At 60.9% G+C, this 25,495-nt stretch overlaps 5 protein-coding genes across 9 annotated transcripts; 2 read left to right on the top strand and 3 right to left on the bottom strand.

Moving 5' to 3' along the window:
* The first annotated feature begins 654 nt into the window (after positions 1–654).
* On the top strand, positions 655–3,489 carry CHLRE_09g392877v5 (uncharacterized protein). Its single transcript, XM_043065656.1, has one exon. The coding sequence runs from the start codon at positions 1,267–1,269 to the stop codon at positions 1,432–1,434; it is 168 nt and encodes a 55-aa protein (XP_042921194.1). The 5' UTR covers positions 655–1,266; the 3' UTR covers positions 1,435–3,489.
* Positions 3,490–8,091: 4,602 nt separating this feature from the next.
* CHLRE_09g392840v5 (uncharacterized protein) lies at positions 8,092–8,914 on the bottom strand. Of its 2 annotated transcripts, none has more exons than XM_043065653.1 (1): positions 8,092–8,914. In XM_043065653.1, exon 1 carries the CDS (start codon positions 8,597–8,599, stop codon positions 8,357–8,359), a length of 243 nt encoding a protein of 80 aa, XP_042921192.1. In that variant the 5' UTR covers positions 8,600–8,914; the 3' UTR covers positions 8,092–8,356. The 2 variants fall into 2 exon arrangements, with proteins under 2 accessions (XP_042921192.1, XP_042921193.1); XM_043065654.1 differs by having other exon boundaries at positions 8,092–8,754.
* Positions 8,915–14,412: 5,498 nt separating this feature from the next.
* Positions 14,413–15,684, bottom strand: CHLRE_09g392803v5 (uncharacterized protein). The gene is made up of 2 exons (XM_043065652.1): positions 15,420–15,684; positions 14,413–15,181 (listed from the first exon to the last, which is right to left on the bottom strand). Exons 1-2 carry the CDS (start codon positions 15,543–15,545, stop codon positions 15,047–15,049), a joined length of 261 nt encoding a protein of 86 aa, XP_042921191.1. The 5' UTR covers positions 15,546–15,684; the 3' UTR covers positions 14,413–15,046.
* Positions 15,685–15,814: 130 nt separating this feature from the next.
* CHLRE_09g392766v5 (uncharacterized protein) lies at positions 15,815–20,030 on the top strand. Of its 4 annotated transcripts, XM_043065648.1 has the most exons (12): positions 15,815–16,041; positions 16,153–16,247; positions 16,435–16,476; positions 16,798–16,884; positions 16,986–17,191; positions 17,302–17,497; positions 17,661–17,863; positions 17,995–18,017; positions 18,154–18,353; positions 18,561–18,851; positions 19,017–19,125; positions 19,285–20,030. In XM_043065648.1, exons 1-12 carry the CDS (start codon positions 15,926–15,928, stop codon positions 19,505–19,507), a joined length of 1,791 nt encoding a protein of 596 aa, XP_042921190.1. In that variant the 5' UTR covers positions 15,815–15,925; the 3' UTR covers positions 19,508–20,030. The 4 variants fall into 4 exon arrangements, with proteins under 4 accessions (XP_042921190.1, XP_042921189.1, XP_042921188.1 ...); XM_043065649.1 differs by lacking the exon at positions 16,798–16,884 and having other exon boundaries at positions 16,989–17,191; XM_043065650.1 differs by lacking the exon at positions 16,798–16,884.
* A 612-nt stretch (positions 20,031–20,642) lies between these two features.
* CHLRE_09g392729v5 (uncharacterized protein) lies at positions 20,643–25,264 on the bottom strand. Its single transcript, XM_043065646.1, has 9 exons — positions 24,823–25,264; positions 24,543–24,605; positions 23,927–24,358; positions 23,543–23,679; positions 23,289–23,406; positions 22,808–22,972; positions 22,339–22,462; positions 21,861–22,150; positions 20,643–21,734 (listed from the first exon to the last, which is right to left on the bottom strand). The coding sequence occupies exons 1-9, from the start codon at positions 25,114–25,116 to the stop codon at positions 21,516–21,518; spliced, it is 1,842 nt and encodes a 613-aa protein (XP_042921187.1). The 5' UTR covers positions 25,117–25,264; the 3' UTR covers positions 20,643–21,515.
* Between the last annotated feature and the right edge of the window lie 231 nt (positions 25,265–25,495).

The raw sequence follows: 25,495 nt of genomic DNA, 5'->3' as shown, positions 1-25,495 counted from the left end.
AGGGAGGCGCCCACGTGACGGCACCCAAAAACCCCTGATAGATAGTCCTTTAAGGATGCCACCACGCCGTTTCTAACTGGTGTGTTAAGGACAATATATCAGGGGGGTTTCACCGCGTGCCGTCCGGGGGGTGCGCTTTCCCACCCAAACCCGCAAGCCGAGGCCAGGAGACGTCGCCCCAAGGATACAAACTCCGCCACTTAATTACATGTTACATGCAATCTATTCGAGCAATAGCGCTTGACGGCAGGCTAAAACGTGCTCGTCGAGGCTCAAGTTACGAAATTGACCGACCAACATCCTGCATACGCGTTGTTTTAGGGCGTCATCGATTGCCATTAACACAGATATCTGCATTAGTGTAGATTGCATTGGTCCCTTCCTAGCCCCCTGCATGCTAGATTGCATCGTCGGCCTACGTGGACATTGCGCCGTCTCCATGCGCGTCCCACTCCATGACAAATCGTGTCCCCAGGGAGGCGCCAACATGACGGCACCCAAAACCCCCTGATAGATAGTACTTTAAGGACCACCACGCCGTCCCTAACTGATGTGTACAGGACATCAGGGGGGTTTCACCGCGTGCCAAACCCGCACGCCAAGGAGGCCCCAAACAAAATGCAGAGCGGGATACAAACTCTGCCACTTATTTACATGTTATGTGCAATCTATTCGAGCAATAGCGCTTGACGGCAGGCTAAAACGTGCTCGTCGAGGCTCAAGTCACGAAATTGACCGACCAACATCCTGCATAGGCGTTGTTTTGGGGCGTGATCAATTGCCGTCTACACAGATATCTGCATAGGTGTAATCAGGCTACTATCTGGCCTGATATGGCGTGTCCTGGCGAACGCGACATGCAGATGTTTGAGGTCGGCCCCGGCTCGATTCAGTGCCCCGGGGCTACCCTAATGACCTTATATGTTGTAGTAGATGCTATGGGAATGGTACTGGGCTGGGGACACGACCGGCCCGTAGTTGGACGTTGCCGACCGACCTCGCAGCGCCACCTTGCCGGTGCCTGAGGCGCATGCTGCCTATTAATTGCTATTCATAATTCTGGGTCCCTTTTATGGGGCCACGCGGCCACACACCGGTGCTCGCGCAAACCCGATACTCAACTCGGCGACGCGGCGTTCTTAAGTGGGGGGCCGAATTCTGTGCGCTGTATTTACACAACTGGGTCCCTCGCGGCTGCCCGGACAGCAAATGGCCGCGGCTCCGACACAAACGCCACGGAGCGCACTCCCGTATGCGGCCCCAGCTATGTCGCGAGCACGCGCGACCAAGCGCGCGACGCTCCTCACAACAAAGCTGGGTCCCTCACGCCCGAGGCCCCTCCCCCGCCCCGGCCCCGGAGGATCGCCCGCGCGGCTAAGTCCGGTTTCTATTATTATTCTTCTTGCGGTGTCAAGTCTGGTGACTGGCATGTAGCGCAGCGCGCGTAAAGCATAAATCAATATGGAGCTATCGATGCGTGTGCGCTCGCTTGTGTGCATAATTACCAGCGAAGTGAGTAGGTCGTAGGGGAATCAGGGCATCCGCAAGCGCGCCAGCTCGATACGAGTTCCCAGCAAATACTATGTTGCATGCATAGGCTTGAATTTGCAGGAGATCATGTTTGCGGTGGCCGTCGGGCAGGAGGGAGGAAGAATTGCTTTAGGCATCGCCGAAGCATCCTAAGCCAAAGTGCAGCGTGGAGCGAGGCAGAGTACTTCATCGAAGCTTTGAATGCAAGTTGTAGGGAAGCGGAAGCGGTGCAGGGTTAAGTACCGGTCAGGACGGGGGAAGGCGCAATTTGAGTACGGCGCATGCAGCGTGGAATTGCGGGGCCTGATATGGCGTGTCCTGGCGAACGCGACATGCAGATGTTTGAGGTCGGGTACCGGTCAGGACGGGGGAAGGCGCAATTTGAGTACGGCGCATGCAGCGTGGAATTGCGGGGCCTGATATGGCGTGTCCTGGCGAACGCGACATGCAGATGTTTGAGGTCGGCCCCGGCTCGATTCAGTGCCCCGGGGCTACCCTAATGACCTTATATGTTGTAGTAGATGCTATGGGAATGGTACTGGGCTGGGGACACGACCGGCCCGTAGTTGGACGTTGCCGACCGACCTCGCAGCGACACCTTGCCGGTGCCTGAGGCGCATGCTGCCTATTAATTGCTATTCATAATTCTGGGTCCCTTTTATGGGGCCACGCGGCCACACACCGGTGCTCGCGCAAACCCGATACTCAACTCGGCGACGCGGCGTTCTTAAGTGGGGGGCCGAATTCTGTGCGCTGTATTTACACAACTGGGTCCCTCGCGGCTGCCCGGACAGCAAATGGCCGCGGCTCCGACACAAACGCCACGGAGCGCACTCCCGTATGCGGCCCCAGCTATGTCGCGAGCACGCGCGACCAAGCGCGCGACGCTCCTCACAACAAAGCTGGGTCCCTCACGCCCGAGGCCCCTCCCCCGCCCCGGCCCCGGAGGATCGCCCGCGCGGCTAAGTCCGGTTTCTATTATTATTCTTCTTGCGGTGTCAAGTCTGGTGACTGGCATGTAGCGCAGCGCGCGTAAAGCATAAATCAATATGGAGCTATCGATGCGTGTGCGCTCGCTTGTGTGCATAATTACCAGCGAAGTGAGTAGGTCGTAGGGGAATCAGGGCATCCGCAAGCGCGCCAGCTCGATACGAGTTCCCAGCAAATACTATGTTGCATGCATAGGCTTGAATTTGCAGGAGATCATGTTTGCGGTGGCCGTCGGGCAGGAGGGAGGAAGAATTGCTTTAGGCATCGCCGAAGCATCCTAAGCCAAAGTGCAGCGTGGAGCGAGGCAGAGTACTTCATCGAAGCTTTGAATGCAAGTTGTAGGGAAGCGGAAGCGGTGCAGGGTTAAGTACCGGTCAGGACGGGGGAAGGCGCAATTTGAGTACGGCGCATGCAGCGTGGAATTGCGGGGGGGTTTCGGGCTGTCGAGCATTTGAATAATAATATCCGGGTGTGGAGGGGGAGGGCGGTGGGGAAGTCAGCGGCGGGTAAGGCCCCTGGGGAGGCCTTTCAGCTGCTGCTGTTAGTTGCACCCTCTCCATGTGGGTCCCACTCCAGGACAAATTGTGTCCCCAGGGAGGCGCCCACGTGACGGCACCCAAAAACCCCTGATAGATAGTCCTTTAAGGATGCCACCACGCCGTTTCTAACTGGTGTGTTAAGGACAATATATCAGGGGGGTTTCACCGCGTGCCGTCCGGGGGGTGCGCTTTCCCACCCAAACCCGCAAGCCGAGGCCAGGAGACGTCGCCCCAAGGATACAAACTCCGCCACTTAATTACATGTTACATGCAATCTATTCGAGCAATAGCGCTTGACGGCAGGCTAAAACGTGCTCGTCGAGGCTCAAGTTACGAAATTGACCGACCAACATCCTGCATACGCGTTGTTTTAGGGCGTCATCGATTGCCATTAACACAGATATCTGCATTAGTGTAATTAGGCTACTATCTGGCCTGATATGGCGTGTCCTGGCGAACGCGACATGTACATGTTTGAGGTCGGCCCCGGCTTGATTCAGTGCCCCGGGGTTTCTCTAATGACCTTATGTGTGGTATAAGATGCTATAGGAATGGTAATGGGCTGGGGACACGACCGGCCCCTAGGGCCGTGCGCGAGTTACCGACCGACCTCGCTTGCAGCGCCGCCTTGCCGGTTCCTAATGCGCACGCTGCCTATTAATTGCTATTCATATTGCTGGGTCCCTTTTATGGGGCCACGCGGCCACACACCGGTGCTCGCGCAGACCCGGACCTCAACTCGGCGACGCAGCGTTCTTAAGTGGGGGGCCGAATTATGTGCGCTGTATTTACAAAACTGGGTCCCTCACGGCTGCCCGGACAGCAAATGGCCGCGGTTCCGACGCAAACGCCGCGGAGCGCACTCCCGTATACGGCCCCAGCTATGTCGCGAGCACGCGCGACGCTCCTCGCAACAAAGCTGGGTCCCTCACGCCGGGCGCCCCGGCCCCGCCCCCCCCTCGGAGGATCGCCCGCGCGGCTAAGTCCGGTTTCTATTATTATTCTTCTTATGGTATAGGAGGAATAATAATAATAATAATAATCCCAACGCTGGCCCATAGGGCCTAGCATGTATTAACGGGGCAACGCCTTCGCTGATCATCTCTCAACCCAGTTCGAGAGAAGGCGGGAAGTCACCACGACCACCTTATCATTTGCCGGTCCTGCCCACCGGTGGGAGCGGGGTGGATTAAGCCCCTGGTGTCCTATCCATGTTCAGCTCGGATGATCTACCCTCACGGCTTTTGGTACCTGAGATCGGGGGATCAGGTAATGCCGACTGTCGGGCAACATCTCAACTGAAACTCTAGATCGCTCCAGAGTCCAGCCCCTTTGCCGGCACTTCACGACCGCTCTCTTATCTGACGTTAGCCACGGATGACAAGGACACGACTGAAGAGCCGTGCGGTCCCTGCGGAGCGCCTGTGCGTGATTTGAATACGCACGGAGGTTTCCCCTGTACCGAATTTGGGGAGGATCGAACTCGGGTCTGAACCAACGTTACACACCAACTTGATGCTAAGCAACCTCTGCCGTGGTCGATCTTATGACGCCGACCCACGGCTTAGGTGAGCAGCGCTAGCGTTTGCGGTGAGCCGGGCCTGGGGTTCCTCCCCTCTCCGGAGGCGAGGAGCATGGGGGTCATTCGGGGATCTCTCCTCGGGTGAGCGTGCGTGTCTCGTACGTTTTTGGGGCCCTGGCTAGTCCACGGCTGTCGTCCCACATGTAACCTCTATCAGCTAACCGGACCGGAGCATGGGGGTCATTCGGGGATCTCTCCTCGGGTGAGCGTGCGTGTCTCGTACGTTTTTGGGGCCCTGGCTAGTCCACGGCTGTCGTCCCACATGTAACCTCTATCAGCTAACCGGACCTGGAGAAATGCCCGTGTGGGACTCAGATGACTGCTGGGGCTAGGGTTCATCACTTCTGGGACTGTGTGGTGGCGGAGGCTCTGCGTGATGTGATGCGGGAGCATGCGAATGTGGACATCACACGGAACCAGTTGTGGTTAGTACAGGCGCCACCAGGGCTATCGCAGGCGGTGTGGGACATCGTGTGCTTGGCTGCTGTGGCGGCCCTGGAAAACGGCCGACAGCGCCTTTACGCTTGCCGTGATGCTGCAGACCGGACTGCGGAGGTTGCTGTCGTGCGAAGGATAGGTGTGGAGGTGATTGCGGACTTCTGGTCACGGCTAGCTGCGTTTGTGAGTCTGCGTCGGCCTCCGCGCCGCTGGGACCTTGTCCCGAACCAGCACCCATTCCTAGCGTCAGATGATGTTGGAGGGGTTATCTTGGTAGGGCCAACAGCGGACTCGCCACCGGCCTCACCCTAGCTTGTCAGCTTAGGGACTCGCAAGAGGTAGTCTTATGACGCCGACCCACGGCTTAGGTGAGCAGCGCTAGCGTTTGCGGTGAGCCGGGCCTGGGGTTCCTCCCCTCTCCGGAGGCGAGGAGCATGGGGGTCATTCGGGGATCTCTCCTCGGGTGAGCGTGCGTGTCTCGTACGTTTTTGGGGCCCTGGCTAGTCCACGGCTGTCGTCCCACATGTAACCTCTATCAGCTAACCAACTCGTGTACGGCACCTCCAACCTCCTCAGCCGTACAGGAGCTGTGGTTGGTTGCGTTTCGGTAGCTGCCGCCGTGCCGCGGCTGGGAGCTGGTAGTTGTACGGTGGGCCGGCTGGGAAGCTGCCGAGCCTGGGGGCACGCACACGGGTCGTTGGCATGAGTCAGGTAGCTGTACGGCTGGGAGCTGGAAGTTGCGCGGGAGATCGGCTGCGAAGCGACATGAGTGCATAGGTGTACGGCGGACGTCAAGGGGGGGGGCTGGCAGTTGGCGTGGCGCACGAGTGGGAGCTGGCAGTTGCGTGTGGTGCCGGCTGGGAAGCTGCGTGTGAGCTGCGTGTAAACTCAGACGGGATGCATGGGCTGCGCCTTTCCATGAGCTGCATCTTCGCTCACGCCTTTTTCTTGCCGCCCGCTAGCTCTGACAACACCGTCTGGAACGTTTCGCACTCGCATTCCGTTTGCATCAATCACTCCTTTGACGGGATTCACACGGACTGCACTGTAACTGGCGCGGCGGGGCGGCGCCAGCCGTCCCCGCCGCGCTGGGAAGTGGCATGTGGGATGTCATGGGATGTGATCCAGCCAGGTGAGGACATGGCCGCGTGCGGCGCACTGCGTGCACCGGTGCGGCGCGCAGGGTTGCACTGTACTAGCCTTTTGGCTTAGTTCATACGTATTAGTACGTAATTCGGCCCTCACTTAGTACAATACGCCATAATTCGCCTATAATACGGTTGCGAGGAAGGGCTAGTACGTCGCCATAATACGCTGGGATGTTGGGATGTTGGGATGTTGCGTTGCTTGCACGCCATTCCTTTGCTGATCGTATTATAGAGAGTTTGACTTCAATATACATGATGTGGGTGTAAGCCTGCGACAATTCTTCACACGAGCCGAACATGAGCGCAATCTCGGGTCTCAGGACCCATCCGGCTGCTGCTGCTGCTCATGCCGCGCGTCGCTTATAGTCTTCGGCGCTTGCCCTATGCTATTGTCTTGCTTATAGATACTCATTGAAGGCCTTGATGCCGCTGGGCACACTCATTCGCTGATATCATGCCCAAGTCGGCGGCCATTGAAGCCATCGCGGTCTGCTATAAGTCAGGCTGTTGTTCTGAGGCTGAAGTTGGTAATAATTGACTGATGACTGGGAGAGATAGAGCCTGGTTCTTGAACTCTCGCTTGCTCGCCACGCCTCATGCTGGAACCCCTCCCCGGCACGCCTCCCAACACTCATCCCGGCACCCGCTGCCCGTTCCCCCCCCCCCCCACGCGTATTATGCACGTACTAACAATTAAGAGAGGCGTACTAGTACGTACTAGTACGTACTGCGTACTGTGCAACCCTGGCGGCGCGTCAGTCTTCCTACCTATGATCGAGCTGCATCAGAGCTCACACGCGGCTGCGGCTGACCGGCGCGGCGGGGGGCGCGGCTGGGGGCGGGGGGCGCCAACCCCCGCCGCGCAAGGGGGCTGCACTGAAACTGGTGCGGCGGGGGCGGCGCCGCGCTGTGGGGCGAAAGGAGCGAGGCACAGAAACTCGGGGGTGTTTTGGGGGGGCTTCGCCCCCCCCCCTCTGACGACAGCGGGGGGGGCCGAAGCCCCTGGGAAGTCGGGACGCGTCGACGCCCCTACGGACTGGGGCGTGGGTGGAGGCCCCCAAGAACTCCTGGTGCCTTGGGCGGCGCCCACAATATGCCAGGATGGAGGAATGTGTAGCCGTCTATGAAATGCCGTGGAATGCGGGGAGGAAACGCGGCGGGAACGGCCCGGGGGGCTCAGCCCCAAAAGGCAGCTCACTCGCACACACCGCGCACAAACACCGCACACACAGCAAGAAAGAAAACCCCTGCTCAACTCCCAGGAGCCTTCGCTGGGGGGGCTCAGTCAAAAACTCGGAGGAAATTCAGTCAAAAATTGGAGGAAACTCAGTCAAAACTCGGAGGAAACTCGGAGGAAACTCGGAGGAAACTCGGCTGAAACTCTGGAGTCGAACAATGGAGGCTATTCTTAGTTTTTTTGCTTTTTTAGTTAATAGCGACTAGCGTCAGTTCTTCATCGCCTTGCTAAGCGCGCGGTAAGCGTCGGAGCTCAGTTCCTCTTGCAGCTGAGCCGCGGGCAGCCATTCAGCCTTGGGAAATCCTATACAGGGATTTGCAAAATCACTGGCCCTTTTTCGGTGCAAAGTTCGGGGCCTGACCGGTGCAAACTTCGGCCGACGCCCCGGTGCATGTTTGGCGTTCTCCCTCGCCAGCCCACCGTTCGCTCCGCTTTCAAGCCCAAGTAGTAGCTCTCGTGTAGAGCAATACAGCGTAGCAAGCGGGAGAGCGGCGGGTGCCGGGGGAAGGGCGGGGGACGGGAAAGGGGAATCGCGCACAGGCCGCACAGGCAGCCACTCGCAGGTACCCAGTGCCACGCCCGGTGCAAATTTCGGAGCCGGCCGGTGCACAGTTCCAGACCGCCAAAGGGCCAGAGACTTTACAAATCCCTGTAAATCTCACCAAAATCTGCAGCTTGCCCTTTACAAATTTGCTGTCCTCGGAGCCACGCACCTGCTCGCGCTTCCTGCTGCCACGCTTGCCTGCAGGCTTGTTTGCAGGCGCAGCTGGTGGTGCCTCTTGAGCTTCAATAGCGCGTGTAGCCTGCTGCTGAGTTGTGGCAAGAGCACGCGCAACACGCCGCACCTGGCGCTGCTCCTGTGCTGCCTCTGCCTGGCGCTTCTCCCTGCCTGCTACGCTGTAGTCACTTCACGCACCAACAGCATTTCCGACGGGCTATGCAGGCGTCGCTTGCCCTCCATGGCGAACCTATACCCCTTCTGCCGAGTCACGGTGTAAAAAAAGTCCTGTGAATAGGTGGCCATCTCCTTGTCGAACAGCCCCGTGGCCTCCAACAATCGTACGCGGTCACCAGGCTTGAACCCACTCACCACGCGCGTGTCCTTAGCATGCTGCCCCTTGTGCAGCGACAGCATGAAGTCCACACCTGCGAATGCCTCATCATAGGGCGGAGCCCCCCCACCACGCTAGAAAAGTAGCTTTTTGGGCTGAGCCCCCGGAGCGAAGCGACTCAGGGGGGGGCGAAGCGTCGGCAAAAAGTATCATACTGGCACAAACCGCGACTGCTACGTATTAGTATTTGCTATTGCCTATTGCATGTAAATAGGTGGCGGGGAAAATTCGGGCGGAGCGAGAAGTGCCTTCGTCGCGTCCATGGACAATTGACTTTCGCGAGGTCGCCCAAAAAGCAAGCCAGGCCCGCGTTTATCGCATCTATGCTACAAACTATGTTGACGGCAATTAGCTTGGGGAGCTATAGCGCGAGTTTTCGCCGACTTGCTGATCCATGGCTGTCGCCAGCCCTGGATGCCCGAGGAGCCCCGCCCGAGGTCGCTCTCGCCCCGCGTCCAGCCCGAGGAATGTCGGGCATCGGGGAGGTATGGAACGCGGTATAGGGGTAGGAAGTGCTTGGGACTGGTGGCAAGGGGGCCCCTGACTCGCGTGGATGGCGTGTGGGATTCAGACACGCGTGCGTTAGGTTGGGGCTGGCCGAGTCCTGAGCCCAAGCTCATGCGGCCAGAGGGATGCAGAGCATGTCGCTACCGCCCAGCGGCTGGGCACACGATTTGGTCCGGACCTGCTAAATCGTTCTCGCCTGGGTACAGGCAAGGCATTGGGTATGTCTCATGGGGGGGAGGGCTGCGGCAGCATAGGACGGCGTGCGGGCGCAGGAAGTATGCCGCGCGGTCGGAATGGCGCGCCTGCCCCCACGGCAGCAACACATGTGGCTGCCGTGCCACAGCGGGATAGCTAGTGGCTCAGGATGTGTGCCCAGCCCCCTGCCGCTGGACTTCACGCGGGAGCTGGGTCTGCATCCCTCCGGTGCAGCATCGGCATGGGCCCAAAGCTCATCGTGTTACCGGGAATGCGTTAACGAAGTTGCACATGCAAATGCGAATTTGTCCAGTCGTTGACACCAGGGCTAGCAGGCAGCAGGAGCTTGGGCGGTGAGCCGCAAAGAAGTGATGCGCCTTTACGTTACCTCGTGGGGCGGTAACCGCTGAGAGAATAAACCTCGATGCCCCCACGTCATCGCTGTGTCTGCATGTTACGCTGTGCTGACTGCTGGGCTGTATGCGCACCGGGCTGTCGTTCTCAGGCCGGGCGGTTACCAACCTGAGCATCGCCAGCGCCACCGGTGTCATCATGTGGTTGCAGTAGTCACCCCGCCCATCAGGGTTGCATAGTACGTAGTACGTATCGTACGTATTGTATGTATTAAACGTATTGTATTAGGGATTCTGAGGCTAATACGTTTCTAAAATACGTCGAGGACGGCTGGCAGGGGCGGGGGGTGGGGGTGCGGGCAGCCGGGGTGGGGCGGGGACGGTCGTGCCGAGCACGTTATGCCGCCGCGAAACTACTTCGATGTCAAATACTTGAATATTATGCATCAGATTTCAGCAAAATAGCAGTCAGCAGCGGCTCGCTGGGCCTGGATCGATTTGCATTTCGGCTCGGCGGACATGTCGGCAGTCCTGCATGTCCCACCGCAGTCCCGTTAGTCCCGTACGTGTGCAGCATGCCCCAGCACGCTGCAGATAGGCGTCGAGTAGCATGTATTATCCAGTAGGAAAGAGTAGGGGAAGGGTGTAGGCGTCTTGCATGAAAGGACCTGCAGGGCGCCGCCACTCCGCCAGGGCTGCCCTGGGCTGCCAGGGAGGAATATTTCTGGCAGGGGAGAAGCTGCAGGTCCGAGTTTTGTAGCGGGCCCCCCAGGACAGAATATTTTTCGTGCAATCCTCACAGGCTTCACTCATGAGGCCTGCGAGTGCGCATGCGTGTTGCGATCGGTCTACCGTAATCGGTCCCCCCGTACCCAACACCCCCCGCCGCCCGCTCCCATGATTCCCGCCCCCAACGTATTATGCACCGTAATTGAACGTATTGTATTACAAATCCTAGTACGCTGTATTAATACGCGTATTCTGGAGAGAGGGTCACGTATTAAGCAACCCTGCCGCCCATGACTTCGTTCGGGCCCATGCCTTCCTAGGGGCTCAGCCCATTTTCCAGCTGTACAAAGCTGACACCCCTTGTCTTTGGACTGGGTGCCGTGGGTGAGAACGTGGCAAAGCTCTTCTCGCCAGCGGCGGTGGCCCAGGTGGCTTAAGCCCGGAAGATGCAAGCCTGTCTCCTTGGTCTGCTGCGTGCTGTTGTGCAGGTCAAACACCTTGAGCAGGAGATGCGCTATCCCGCATGCACGTTTCTATGTAGCCCTCAGCTGGTACCAGCTGGTACCTGCAACACACGCAAGCCGGGAAGAGCATGAATGTCTTCAAAAGAGTGCTTTTTCCCAGTGCTTCGTAGAAAGGCGGCTTCCTGCAATCCTGCTACTCCCAGGGTGGTCTGGCATTCCTGACACGGGCTGTTTCAGAGCCGCTCAGTCTCTGGAGGGATCTGCACAGGCCTCTGGAGGGCTCTGGAGGGCTCTGAAGGGCTCTGGAGGGCTCTGAAGGGCTCTGGAGGGCTCTGGAGGGCTCTGAAGGGCTCTGGAGGGCTCTAAAGCGCTCTGAAGGGCTCTGAAGCGCTCTGAAGGGCTCTGGAGGGCTCTGGAGGGCTCTGGAGGGCTCTGGAGGGCTCTGGAGGGCTCTGGAGGCTGGTAACCGATGGCGAGAAGGCCCCAATGCGACCGCAAGGGCTCCGCCCGAAGGGACAAGAGGCAAGCCAACACGAGCACCGCCTGTGCGCCCGGCCGCCCTGCATGCTTGGCGGGCCGGTACCCAGTTGGCCCAATATCCAGTTGCAAAGGCCGCAGCAACCCACAAGATGCCGAAAGCCAGTTGATGCGGGTTTTAAGGATGCGATATTACACAGAGGGACAGCCCGACCAGGCCACCAGGGGCTATCTTCGGCACGACGAGAAACCGCCCTCTCCCCGCATGGCTGCCAACCTCATTTACGCTACGCTCATGAGTCCCAGCCAAGCCTAAGCCCGCCAGAGCCCCACCGTGACGTAACGCCCAGCACCTCTTTTAGGTCTTTCGGCAGTAGCGCCAACGCAAAGCAACGCACGACAGGCCTAGGGTCTGCCGACAGCCCTGCCTCACGAGAGCGCCATTTATGATTTCGCGCAGCTGCAGCAGTCTGTACTGTGCCTGTGCGCCAGCCACGGGCGCACATCTGCGTCTGTAAGTCTCGGTGCCAGCGGCACATTTCGGCGTCAGTCCGTCCAAGCCCGACGGCGTAACACAGGGCAGCGCCCCAAACCGCACAAGTCCGTGCCAGCGGCACGCAACAAGTCCAAGCCGTGGGTACGAGACACAAGAAAGGGCCATCAGAGAAAAAGCGACCCTCCTCCCTGGCGAACAGCCGACCTTCCCACCCACGGCATCCCCACCGAATAACCCGGCCAGATCATGGCGAGGGCGGCGGAGAGCCCACATCATCGGGCAAAACCAAAACCATACGATCACCCGCTCCACGCGCCAGGAAGGGATGGGTGGCAGGCACAGCGTCCCAACCACGCGGCGGAATACCCAGGCTCACAAAGTTACCAAGGCGGCCCCAAAAGTCCGCCACGACCTCAACACCAATAGCCAGCACACGCGCCGACGGCAACACAGTACCTGCCGGAAGCCCAACCATCACCACACGCTGCCGCCCAACATCCAGAGCAGACAGGGCAGCAAGGCAAACGACATCCCATACAGGTTAAAGCAGCCCGGGCGGCGGGCGCACAAGCCACAAAGAAGCTCGGTCAACGGCCAGAAGTGAGTCTTCCGGTGCCGCACCCAGCGCCATACCCAGACATTCCCTCAAGGCACACGCCACGGGGCAGTCCCAGAAGTAATGCCGCCGGTCGCCAGCATCCATATCAACGCCACACGCCCGACACGCGGCCACCACCACACCCTGTGCCCGCATGGCGGCATGCATAGGAAAGGCCCAACACGCGTTCACAGCCACACGCCACAGGGCCTCTTTGTTGCAGTTTTCCCATTTCAAGGCCCACAGGCGGGACAGGGCCCCGGCAAAGGCGGCCAGGGCACCAGTCGCGTCGTCGGACGCCACACCTGAGTCAATAACATATGCCAGATGCTTCGCCCGCAAGGCCGCCAGTGGCAGCACCATTTGTCAGTCAGTACCAAACTTCACAGTGTACTGCATCAGCGTAACCGGCGGCCCATCCTGCTGCGCCCACCCCAGACCTCGCGCCAGGTGGCGCACGAATTCTTCCAGGGGCGGGGCGGTAACCGCACCGCTGCGGGCAGACCGGGCCGCACGAGCGGCGGCCTCCCAGCCAGGGGGGAGCAGTGCAACCGCGTCCGCAAAACGGTCAGCAGCCACACGAGCCGATGGCGGACCCAGCAGGGGACTGGGGAGCCGACGTCACGGCCCCCATCCGAGCACCCGCCGCCAAACATTCACCAGGTACATGTGATCACATTCGCTATGAATCCGAGTACCCCAGCCCGCAGGCCGGGCGTACGCGTCCCGCACAGCGTGCAGGCCGTCGTGCGCCGCCACCAGGTCACCGACACAACGCAGACCAGGCACAGCAAGCACGCAACATGAAAAAGCTGCCCACCCGCTGTCAGAGCCGGATTCCCCACAGCGGTACACGATACACCCTCGCACCCACCTCCGGCGGCACCACCAGGGTAACCGTGGGGAGATGGGCCATAGCGCCTACAAGACGCCGAAACGATGCACACGCCGGCTGTACCGCTTTGCCCAACACACGCTGGTCGTCACTGGGCACCAACAGGCAAAGCGCCGTAGCTGCCACGTGACACTGACGAAGCCATGCCATGGTGACCCGCGTCCAGGGCGGCACATACGGCAACCAACTACACGCGCCCAGCACACACCGCACTGCCAGCCCAGCATGACGCGCGCGCACATGTTGTCGCAACGGCAACAGTCCAAAGCCGCAACACACGGGCGGCAACTGCATAATTTCTCGGGAAACGCCTGCCGGGCGGGCAGTGGACTTGACAGCATACGCCGCCGGCGACAACCGCCGGTCAACCACTGCCGCCACACGCGACAGCAGGCCGTTCACAGTGTTTTGCAACCTGGGAAAGCCCTGAAACTCCAGATGATACAATACTTTGCCCAGCGCGTACGCCAACGCAGCAGCGGCGCGGCCAAATGCGGAGACCGGCAAATGCGCAATTTTCTTCAGGACCACTAGCTAGGACAACTACCCTGCTATTACCTATTGCATGTAAATAGGTGGCGGGGAAAATTCGGGCGGAGCGAGAAGTGCCTTCGCGCGTCCATGGACAATTGGACTTTCGCGAGGTCGCCCGAAAAGCAAGCCAGGCCCGAAAAGCACGCCAGGCCCTCGTTTATCGCATCTATGCTACAAACTATGTTGGCGGCATCCAGCGTGGGAACCTATAGCGCAACTCGGCACTCGTAAGCACAACTCGGCACTCGTTGGGGGTGTGGGGCTCTGTCCCACACCCCTGACAAAATGACAAGTTTAGAACGCACCATCAAGGTGCCGATGCGCAGCGTGTGTAGTGACGAGGACACGCACGCTGCGATTAGATTTGTAGTTGAACGTGGTGTGGGCTCAGCCCACTTTTCCCGTACAAGGGAAGACCGCCTCACTTGTCTTCAGGACCACTACCTGTAACTACTTCGGAGCGTTTCACTTTGATTCGTTTCTGTGGTTCTCGCTGGGGTTTCGATCAATTGTTTGCTCGTAGTCCGGTAAACCCAATCTTTGACCTAGGTCGAATCACTTGGGCTATTGGTGACCGCGGCCCGCAAAGGCGACCTCGGGAGTAGGGGTCGCCCAGTCCCCGTAATGCACACCCAAGGACTTGGCGGACACAACAACCTTCCATCTAAAGGGCAACGGGGGACCAGCCACGGGGCCGGGCCCCGTGCTCCCGGCAGCGCCGGCAACAGGCACCAATGAGCCTGCACCACCGGCGGTGCCCATCACCAGAAGCTCCACCTTACCACTGTACCTCTGTCCAAGGGGTACACGCGCCCCCGCCACCCACACCTCCAAGGTAATAGAAACTCGTCCCCAGCGATCTTCAGGGCCAACCGCCCTAACCACAGACGTATTGTGATGCATTTAACATGTGGTAAATAGCTCAGGGTGAAACAGAACCGGTTGCACCATGTGACACGGTACCTCTGTCCAAGGGGTACACGCGCCCCCGCCACCCACACCTCCGAGGTATTAGAAACTCGTCCCCAGCGATCTTCAGGGCCAACCGCCCTAACCACTTTTTTAAGGAGTTGACAAACTCCTGGCATTGAACGTTTGGCCTGACCCGTGGACCCGTGGGCCCGTGGCGAATGATGAGGCAGGAGCGAATGAGGATAGCAGTGCCGCCAGTGACAACCGCCTACCGCTTTGTCCTCCATTACTCTAGACACCAGTATACACATCACTTCACCATGCCGCTGACCACTATTGACGAGCAGCTGACGCGCCTGGACGTCGAGGCTGTGAACAAGTTCCTTCCCACGCGCTGGGCAAGGTGGGTGCAGCAGCCATGTCGGCGGCCCACAAGGGCGTGCCGCTGTCCGAGGCGCACAAGAAGGCCATTTCGGCGGGCATGAAGGGCAAGAAGGCCTAGTCGACTCCTAAAATCGGTGTTTATCATCACCACCCCACATTGGTTACGGACATGCGCTACTAGCGCTAGATACACAGCTAGATACACAGCTACTACGGAAGTGTCGCACACCTACCAAGGGGCACAAACCCAGCCCAAGCCTAGGCAAGCACTTACTGATATACACCATCAGCCCACGTACCTCGCAGCACCTCCAATAGACGCGAGGGGAAGGCACGGATGCCTGGGGCACACTGGGCCAGCAAACCGTCAAGGAGCCCCGGTTGCTCACCAAGAGGTCCCCTTCCCCAATCGCGACAAGTAACATGTCAGCAGCAGGTGTTGTCCCCGTTCGACTCCTCCAATCGGATTAGATGGCCGAGCGCGGCTCAGTCTGAGTCTGAGCGCATGCGGCCTGCGCGCCCAAGGAGATCTCGGCACAGTCTAGCGAGCACGGGATGGCAAAGTTTTTCACAAGAGCAAATATAAGCAGAAAGTTTGCCCAAGCGAAGCACTTGGCAGAAAAAATTCCGCCCCATCCCTGCCGATGATGGTTTGCTACACACACTCTAGAGTACTGGAGGGACTGTTTGGAAACATATCGTAGGACTGTGACCCTAGAGGCTCCCTCTTGGAGCGACTCAATCCACTGGAAACAGCACAGCACATTCGTCGAACTTCCTCGCGTCCTTGACTTGACCTTTCACTATGCAGCCTACAGAGCAGAGCCGCCAGCAGCTGCGGTGTGCGCTCAGAGACCTCGGCGCGAGGGCGGAGAAGTTCAACGAGGAAGATCTCAACATCCTCTTGCGCGAGCGATACCAGTAAGGACGCAAAATTAAACTTATATAGTGGACCTGAACCTGGTGGATATATTGCTATTGTTTGGTTTCTTTTGTGTGTTTTATGTTGAACTACTGGCGCCCTGGCGACAGAACGCTGGAAGATTTGCGAGAAGCGCGCGCGGACAGCCTACGTGCAGCGAGGCTGCCGCTCGCGCTCGTCGACCACATCGTTGCGGTGCAGAGGGGTAGGTGATCCTGAGGTCGCGTGCTGGGGGTGTGGTAACGTTGGGTTGATGCTTGTCCACACACCAGAGAGTTACGGTAGGGCCTTCGTTTTTAGGAAACTTGCGGAACCCCGCACCCAGCAACCCCGCACCCAGCAACCCCGCACCAACATATCTCGTGTGTCCCCCGACCGCTCCCGTCCTGCAGCCTCGGCGACTGGCCTCGGTGCGGGGAGCGCGGCTGGAGCCGGTGAGTTGGTTGTGCTAGCCCAGGGCTGCCGGCTCGACTGTCCCGCGGCAGTGTAGTTTGTACATGTTTGAGCTATCGTGAACAGCGCTGCTGGTGAGCATTTCAGGGTGGGCATCGGCACATTGGTACTTGTTGGGGGCTGCGGGGTGCGGCGTGGCGCGCTCGGGGTATCAGAAAGTGCCAGTCAGTGTGAGGCGGGGCCACCATCCAGGTTCGTCTCCTTTCCACGAAACGTTCCTCGGTATAGCTTCAAACCGTGCGTTGTCTGAGTTCTGACCTGAAATCCTTAAGGGAGCGGATTTGTGGGCATGATCGTGACAGGATCCGCTTGGGTCTGGGACGAGGCTTCGGACGCGGAGCGGCATCGGAGAGTTGTGCGGGATGAGCTTCAACAATGGTTTGGGTCGGGTTTGGTCGAAGGAATGTGTTGAGGGCCAGGTGCATAGTACAACTATTTGACTTTGCGCATCCTGCGGCACCTGCTCAATACTACCGCGCTGCACATGCAGCAGCGGACGACATGACGGCAACACGCCTTCGCGCGTGTCTCCCCCCGTTCGCGGCGGACACTCTGTGGAGGGGCCCTCAGGCGCTCAGGGAGCGCTTGGCGGAGCGCATTACCCCGGGCTTGCCCCTGCCGGCCTCGGTTGCGCGGTGGCTGTTCCAGCAGAATGCGGAGCTGCGGGGGCCGTTGGTATCAACGGACGACTCGGAGGTAGGAGGAAATGGTTGACGCTGGCTGCGCGACTGAGCTCCATGCATGTCTGCTCGCACGACCGCGGATGGACGGTCGTGAGCTGCATGTGTGTTTCCGTTCACACACAGGCTGCGTCTGCCGACGCGCTTGCAGCGCACGTGCGGCATGTGATGGTGGACTTCAAGCCCCTTGTCGGGTCGGAGATGTACACGGGGCACACGACCCGTGCAGTGCTGGAGGATACGCTGCGGCTCGTCATGAGGTATCTGCCTGGGCCGCCCATCCTCATGGACCGGAACAGGGTTGACACAAGCGGAGCGACGAGTGAGTGCCTGTCAGGGTATGCGCACTACTTGTAGGTCACGAAATCTATTCCTACACACTCTTGTGGCGCTCCCGCACCTGCACCCGCGCCCCTGCTGCGCCAACCGCTCATACACCCACGTTGCCCTCGATGCCTGCCTCGGGCCTTCTCTGCTTCGTACAGCCGGGAGCCTGCGGCCCGACTTCCTGGCCTGGGTCAACGGCGTTCTGCTGCTAAAAGGAGAGGAAAAGGCGGCGGCGTCCGAGCTGCAGCACGCTGTCCAAGAGCTCACAACCAAGGTTTCGGATGCATGGGCAGCGGGCCTACTGCCGCACACGCCGCTGCCCAGCATGCTGGCCTACGCCGCGGCAGGCGCCGTGCTCCAGGTGCGCCTGCAATCTTTACTTTACAGCCGGGTGTCTAGCGCACGTCTGTACACCCGTCAGGCACTGGTTGTGTAACCGTGTAACCGATGCTAACCTGCCCCGTCCTGTGTGCTGTGCCTCTCCCGTTGTAGTTTTTCTGCATCGAGCATGTCGGGTACGTGTTCGCCTGAAGTCTTTGCTGGGCCGATTGCGAGTAACCATACCAACCGGTATGCCGTGCCGAACCTGGTGTTGCGGGCCAGTAATCAATGCGCCCAGATGCCACGTACTGGCCTTGTTTACTTTAACAGGTCTGGTGGGGTGCAGGCGACGCCAATCAGCGGCATAATGGACCTCGCCACGGCGCCGGCCCGGCTGCAGGCGTTGACTGCCTCGTTCAACATCTGGCGGCTGCTGGCCGGGTACGCGTCGCAGGGGCCGACCGCTCCCATCGCCATGGGGCAAGTCGTGTCTTCGCCGGACGGCCTGCGCACCTACTGCCTGCTGCCGGGTAAGTGCGCGAAGGCCGCTGCGTTCATACAGATCGGCTCATACTTTGCTCCCAGCCAGTTGCATTCCTGCATTCGTTGCCTCTCCTGATTGCTTTCGGTTTCTGTGCTTGCTGGTAAGATTTCTAGTTCGCCGGACGCCCTGCTTGAGACTTGCGCCCTTTACCGTCCACACAAATTGCCACGCTCACATTGCCCCGCCGCTCCAGGCTTCTTCCGCAAGTCCATTCGGCAGTTCTCGCTGCACGCGCGCTACACAAGCTTTAAGCTGTTGCAAGAGCTCTATGGCAAGATGTCGGAGCAGAAGCACAGGCTGAGCATCATCCAGGCGTGCGACGTGAACGGGGTTGCCGGCCCGCGGCTGCAGCAGCATGACGACACCTACGTCGTTCACCTGGCCCCGGTGGGTCAGCCCTGCATGGGCCCGCCAGCCACGGAGTCCGACCTCGCGTGCGCCGTGCTGGGCGTGCTGCGCGGCCTGGCGGCGCTGCACAGCGAAGGTGCGATCGTTATGAGTCAACAGCAGCTTTGGTTTGGTTTCAAAAAGCGCTGGTGCCGCTGTCCTGATCATGTGCAACTCGCAACGACGGCTGCCTGGGCGGCGGCCCGGCTTTAGGGCGTTGCCGGCCTGCTTGTCACCCTGGTCCCTTGCACGGCGCGTGCAGGCTATGTGCACCGCGATGTGCGCTGGCCCAACGTCATTTTCCTGCCCGCTGAGAGGCGCTGGCTCCTGATTGACCTGGAGCACGCAGGCCAGGAGGGGTGTGACTGCAGGTGAGCGCATGCGTTGGCAGCTTACGAGTTATAGTGCCTGTTGAGTCCCACCAGTTGCTGGTCGTGGCTTGCGGCGCGTTTTGCCAAGCTGCGTTTCAGAACAGCATGCGGACGCATAACAATGCCTCGTCCGCGCATTTCAATTGTTATTGCCCGCAGCAAGGAGCCGTTTCCCCTGCCGTTCTGGAGTGAGCGCACGCTGGACGATGGCAAGTACACGGCGCAGTCGGACATGCGGATGGTGGCGGAGCAGCTGATGAGCCACTTGTCGTTTCCGCTGGAGGACTCGGGCCAGGAGCTGCGGCAGCGGCTGCTGGGCAAGAGGTTTTCAGCTGCGCAGGCATTGAGGCACCGCTGGCTGGCCCGCGCCAGCGGCCGCTAGCGTCCCCGGTGGCGGCCGGGCAGGCGTCGCGTGAGGGCACAAGCCGGGCTTGCATGGCGCGGGATGGGCCGGTGGGTGCCAGGTGATTGTTGACCTGAATGCGACAAACTCCGTGTAAGGCAAGGATGTGCTGAGGTGGCTGCCTTCTCAGCTGAATTTCTCACGCGTGAATGACGACAAGTATTTATAGGGATGGGGCCGGTGTATGGGATAACGCAACCGGCACGGCGGAGAAAGGTCAAGGAAGAAATGAAGTGCGGCGCGGATGGCTTCTGGGCGCGGCTGCAGTTGGGCGTAAGGGTGGGCGTCAATGGGACCGGACCTCGTGAGGCCACACACGCACTAGAATGGGAGGGAGGATGCATGAGTAAGTAGGGGTACCACAAGCTTGAGGTGAGATCGATGTCTGAGTTTGAGGTAGGATGTGGCGTTCGCGGTGGCGCCCCCCCCCCCGGAGTTTCGAACTCGACAGCAGGGCGTCTGTTCTTCAATGCGCTGCCTGCCGTTGTAACGCTGACTTGACCACCACAGTTGAGACTCTTGCATGCTGCTGAGATAAACCGTTGGGGCCAAGCCAAGGAACGTGTTTTGAAGGGCATGTGTTCACGCCGCATTGGGTGGTGTACGACGCGGTCACCCGGAATGGCACGACAGCGACGATGATATTGATGGCGGCAGTGTTATTGCCTCCGACGCCAGCCTCAGCGACATGTCCGTCTGCTAGCAGCAGCCACAGACGTGACCCCCGGCGGCCCGTCAGCTCCAGCCAGCGGCGGTGGACCAGCACTCGGGCGGCGGCTGGTTGCAACGGGTGGCAGCGGTACCGAGCGGTACGGTTGCATGTAGTAGGTGTTATGGGTGGGGGCCGGTCACGGTCGCCCTGTACCGCTTTGCGGTCTGGGAGCGGCCGCGCCGGTGTTCCTTGCTGGGCGTCACGGACGGTCATGCGCGTGCTGCCGCACGTGCGGTGCGGGTCAGGTCCTGGGCTGGGGCTGCGGCGTGAACGGGCGTACGTCAGCTGCGTGTGGTTCGCGGGCGGGACAGGCAGGCGCGGCCGCACACGCGCGTGCGGTCTGTTTTTTTTTGGTGCTCGGCTTGTAAGCCGCGGGTGGGCGGGGTTGCAGTTTGTGTCCCCTTCCGTACTCCTCGGTCCCCCTCTTCTGCGCTTTCGCGCCCTGTTTTTGCCCTTGCCTGTCACTGTACCGCCCGGCCGTTGCTTTGCTGCACTCTGTCGCATTACGCTTGGCACCGTTACGGCGCTCATCCGTGGACGCTGGACGCCTGCCTGCAGGTGCGCTACTTCTCTTCGCAATCGCACGTTGTGGCGTCGCACTATCTGTGTTGGCATCGCCTGGCCGGGCGCCCGGAGCGTGAAGAATGCGCATCAAAACGCCACAGCGGCCCAGCGGCCACGCAGCCCGCTCCCGCGCCAGCTACCAACGTCGGTACAGTAATAGCGCGCACCAGCCTGCTCTTGCCCAATATGCCTTCTCATTCGCAGCGTTTTACGTGTGGGGTATAGGGGGATGCGCCACTGCACGGGACGGTACGTTACTTGCTTGCAGCCCGATTGCCGCGCCAACCGCCAGCCTCCGCCGTGCTCCACCGTGCTCAGACGCAGCTTCCCACACGCGTGTGATCCCAACTGCCAGCTCCCACTCGCGCGCCTGCCGACTAGCGCCAACTGCCCGTGTGCATCACTACAGTCAGGTAGCTTCCGAGCCGGGCCTCCGTACAACTACCCGCTCACACTCGTGCAGCTGCCGACTGCCACGCTATCTCCTGTACGGCTGAGGGGGGTTGGGATGCCGTACACGAGTTAGTTGGGGGTTAGTCGGAGCTGTCCCAGGATGAAGGTTTATGCCTTCCCGGCTCATTTTGCAAGACACCCGCCCCTGACTCCGCACGACCACACACGGCCAAGAGTCCGCACCAACGCACTGTGACCTTCGCCCTCAAACATAATGCGCCCCTGCCCGTTGCAGCTGGAGGCGCAGGGCTGTTGTGCTCAACAGTTTGCACCGGCGCCACTGCTGCTACTGCTGCTGCGGCTACTTCTGCTGTCGCTGCTGCTACTGCCAGTGCTGCCACTGCCGCCGGGCGTGCCGGTGCCTGTGCAAACCGGTACATACAGCCGCCGTCGCGCCAGGCCCGCCACAAACTCCTTTGCGGTTAGGCTCTTGCTGGGGGCAGTCGCTGTGCCCACGCCGCCGCTCTTCCGCCCCACCTGCAACGCCACCCAGCAGCCACACGCGCCGTGTTATCTTCCAACACATTGTGCAAGCAACCTTTTCCCCAGCAAAGCCGCCAGGCTCCCAGGCACGGCATGTGCCGCTTCCGCCCCCAGGCTCACCTCCAATATCTGAAGCAGTGAGCCGTCCCCACAGGGCACCAGCAGCTCGCCGGCTGGCGTGACCACCACCTGCGCCGCGGCGCCCGGTGGCAGCGGCGGCACGGTGGCCGCAGGCGTGCCACAAGCGTCAGTGCGGGCGTGGTGGCTCTGAGGGTGCTGGCGCGATCTGTGTAGAGCGTGGTGCTGCTGGGTAGCGTGTGGCGGATGGCGGGCGCGCGCGTGGGCCCGCAACTGGTCAGCTGAGGCCACACGCGTCCGCAGGATCTTGATCTCAATGGGGTCCCGCGTGCCTGCAACCGCACGGTACGGCAGTGGGAAGCACGAGAAGTAAAGACCTCCCCCTCTCAGGACTTGAACTTTGGGCTCGGGCACACAAACGCTGCCGGCTCCCGTGCCCCCAGGCCTTGCCTCGCACATCTGCATTTTTCCACCTCCCCCTACCCCCTCCTGCCCGCCCCGCATGCAGCCCTGCACCCACCCGTGCCCTTGGCCTCCAGTAGCAGTGTGGCGCGGGCGCCCGGCCAGCCCGCCAGCGCCCGCACGGTGTTGTGCAGCTGCGTGGCGGTCAGGCGGAAGTCAAGATAGGCCTCCTGGCGCAGGATCTGTGGCGGCGGGCGTGCGAGCGGTTGCGTCGGTTGGAGGCTGCTGGCAGCAACGTGCCTGGCTTAAACACAGTGCGGCAACACGGTGACCACATGTGGGGTGCGGCAGAGCGTCAAGTGTGCGCAGAGCGTCAACGAAGTTGCATGGGGGCCAACCATGGGCGCCGACCTAGTGCCGACTGGGAGCCACTAGGCGCGTGCGCCTGAACCGCATACTGGAGTCGCCGGCCCCCGCTCTGACCACCACACCCGACTCCCCACGCGAACCCCCCTAATTGCCCACAGCTACCCTCCGCTAATATCCTCGCTGCCCACGGCCGCCCATGGCTACCCCCGGCCGCCCACCTTGTGCGCGTACGTAGCCTCCGCCTCATCCTGCCGCGCCGCGCCCTCTGCCGCCGCGCGGCCCCGCTGCAGCACGGCGGGCAGGTGTCGCAGCAGCATGTCCGCACCCAGTTCGAACAGCTGCTCGCTCAGCTGCGGCGCTTGGGCGTCTGGGGGCACCGGCACCTGCGGCACACATGGAAGGAGACCACAGTGGAAAGTGGGGTAATGGGGCGAAGGAGCAGCCGTTCATGTGAAGAATGGAGTGCTCCAATCACAAGTATGAAGGGCCGACGTCCAGAAGGAACAGCATGGAGTGGGAAGTGGAGACGGGCGCATGTGTGGAGCGTGTAGTCCTGGCCACACGGCGGGCTCTTCAGGCGCCCTCCTCACTTCGATCCTGCGGAGCCTGAAAGCGATATACACACGACTGCTTCCTCGCGCCCTTCCTCCCGCTCCCTGCCCATCCCTGCCCGCCACAGGGAAACACACAACCGCTCGCCTGTTGCTGCTCCAGCACCGGCCCTGCGTCGCACTTGAGCACTGTGAACACGAGACTGACGCCGCTGACGTCCACACCGTCCTGCAGCGCCCGCTGCACCGGCGCCGCTCCCCGGTACCTGCGCCGCACATACGCACAGAGCGGGCAACTTTCCTGCACTGGCGATGCCGGACAGTGTTGTCCCACTCGCACACATCCCCGCCACACACCAACTCCGCGCCACCCCCTCTCCCAGTGCCTCCACCGTCACGCACTTGGGCAGCAGGCTGGGGTGGATGTTTAGTGTGCCGCACCGCGGCAGGTCCAGGAAGGACTGCGGCAGCAGGGCGCCGTACGCCGCCGTCACAGCCAGGTCGGGCTGCAGCGCCGCCAGCGCCGCCAGGAAGCCGGGCTGCGGGCGCCAGCGGGCGTGAGCGGGTTGTGGGGTGTGGTGTGAAGTGGATGGAGGAGTACGGTGGGCGAGAATGGGGAGGCCTGGAGAGCGGCAGGGAGGGAGCCATGCCCGGGCAGCCTTGTACGTGCCCCTGCGCCCCTGCGCCGTGTCCGCCGCCGCGTCCGCCACCAAGCTCATTTCAACATCGCTCATCCCACCCAACGCTAACGCATGGCTCCTGCCCCGCATGAGCAGGTGAACTCGCCTCCTTGGCACTGACAGGGCACATGATGCGGTCGGGCGGCAGCCCAGCCGCCGCCGCCACTCGCTCCACCGCCGATGCCCCGTGTCGGGACCAGTTGGGCCCCGCTGCCGCCGCCACTGCCGCGCCTGCTGACAGGATGGGTTGATGTGCCGCAGTAGCACCTCTACTCCCGTGTTGCCCCTGTATTTCTGGCCCATAACTGCCACGCCCTGGCGCCGCCGCCGCCGCTTGCTCCGTTGGCGTCGCTTGCGCCACTGCCGCTTCGCTGCCCGCCCTGCTACATGTCGCCCCGCCGCCCCCTGCAGCCTGCGGCCCCGATGCTTCCGCCACTGGTGCTAGTGCCGTTGCCGCTGACCGCTCTCGCGCCGCGTCTCGCTCCCGCTCCCGCTCCAGCCAGTGCCGCCTGCTGGGCCGACTGACCACCGCAGCCACCTGCACACCGTGTGCACCATGCGCCAACCCCCAGTCAAAGACGCCCGCAACCTGAGGTTCCCCCTGGACTCCTCTAAATCTCTCCTTACTGAATTACCGGTCTGGTACTAATTACATGAGCCCTCTGTTGCCGACCCCAGAGCCCGGCCCGGGCCCCACACACGCCTAGCCCACACACGCCTACCTCGAAGGTGCTGCCCGGCAGCCGGGACGCCGCCAGCAGCCGCTCCAGGACCAGCGCAGCCACCTTCATGCAGGTGACGGCACATGTCAGGGCTCAATGACTGACTGCATGCAAACGCCATGGCGGTGCGCGGATGAGTCCCAACAGAGGCGGGCAGACCCTCCACGTCGGTCACCCTGCTTCAGTCTTATACGGTAGCCGCAGGCCCAAATTGCCGGCCCATGCAAAATGGACCCGCCTGCCAGTTTGCTGCGTGGAGCACCGGTGTGTTTGGTCGCACCTGAGGTGTCCCTAGGAACACGATCCGCTGCTTCCGACCTAGCGACGAGGCCTCCTGTCCCAAGGCCTGCCCGGCATCTGCACTACTGCTGCTACTGCTGGCGCTGCTAGTGCTCCTGCTGCTGCTGCAGATCCAGTTGCTGCCGCTGGCGCTTAGTATGCTGTGTAAACTGCTGCTGTTCTCATATGTTGCCAGCAGCCGGGGCCAGCCGTGTACCCCGAACGTCGAGAACGCGGGAGCGGCCACGCCCGGGCGGGTTGCCCAAGCCAACAGACGCTGAACGGGCCCGCCCATCCAGAACCTCGTTAAAAGACGATGTGGTACACCTATTGATCCATGTCCTCGTCTCTGTACGCCCGCACAGAGGTAAATTTTATACTAGGATAGGGCTTGCTGCCGCGCCACCTCCACTCACACCATCGTCTGCTGCTATTTGGAGTCCGTAGCCTGCGCGACGAATGTGCGCACGTTATTATATGGGAAGCTCGCAGCTCTGACACATAGGCAATGTGTACATGCTATTATCGCGCCCCGCCCTCGCCCCTCGGCACGCTGGCTGCCTGTGTTCACCCTTGCGCTTGCCCCTTCTCCCCCCACCCTCCGCTTCGCCCCAGCCTCTGCCCTTACCAGCCCTTGAGCCCCTGCAGCTATGCCCCAGCTGAGGTGTTTCGCA

The sequence above is a fragment of the Chlamydomonas reinhardtii genome, chromosome 9 (assembly GCF_000002595.2).
Source record: "Chlamydomonas reinhardtii strain CC-503 cw92 mt+ chromosome 9, whole genome shotgun sequence".
Lineage (NCBI taxonomy): Eukaryota > Viridiplantae > Chlorophyta > Chlorophyceae > Chlamydomonadales > Chlamydomonadaceae > Chlamydomonas > Chlamydomonas reinhardtii.
The sequence above is the reverse complement of the archived record's forward strand: the minus strand, read 5'-3'. Positions and strand labels throughout refer to the sequence as shown.

Excerpts from the sequence above, each read along its gene's own strand:
- CHLRE_09g392840v5 (XM_043065653.1), bottom strand. The coding sequence starts at position 8,599 with ATGCTGTCGCTGCACAAGGGGCAGCATGCTAAGGACACGCGCGTGGTG.
- CHLRE_09g392766v5 (XM_043065648.1), top strand. The coding sequence starts at position 15,926 with ATGCAGCCTACAGAGCAGAGCCGCCAGCAGCTGCGGTGTGCGCTCAGA. Across the intron at positions 17,192-17,301 it reads TATCAACGGACGACTCGGAG|GCTGCGTCTGCCGACGCGCT; the intron begins GTAGGAGGAAAT and ends GTTCACACACAG. Across the intron at positions 17,864-17,994 it reads CGGCAGGCGCCGTGCTCCAG|TTTTTCTGCATCGAGCATGT; the intron begins GTGCGCCTGCAA and ends CTCCCGTTGTAG.
- CHLRE_09g392729v5 (XM_043065646.1), bottom strand. The coding sequence starts at position 25,116 with ATGGGCGGGCCCGTTCAGCGTCTGTTGGCTTGGGCAACCCGCCCGGGC. Across the intron at positions 23,407-23,542 it reads CACCCCAGCCTGCTGCCCAA|GTACCGGGGAGCGGCGCCGG; the intron begins GTGCGTGACGGT and ends TGTGCGGCGCAG. Across the intron at positions 22,463-22,807 it reads AGGCTACGTACGCGCACAAG|ATCCTGCGCCAGGAGGCCTA; the intron begins GTGGGCGGCCGG and ends CCGCCGCCACAG.
- CHLRE_09g392803v5 (XM_043065652.1), bottom strand. The coding sequence starts at position 15,545 with ATGTTACTTGTCGCGATTGGGGAAGGGGACCTCTTGGTGAGCAACCGG. Across the intron at positions 15,182-15,419 it reads TCTATTGGAGGTGCTGCGAG|CGGCACGCCCTTGTGGGCCG; the intron begins GTACGTGGGCTG and ends CGCCTCGGACAG.
- CHLRE_09g392877v5 (XM_043065656.1), top strand. The coding sequence starts at position 1,267 with ATGTCGCGAGCACGCGCGACCAAGCGCGCGACGCTCCTCACAACAAAG.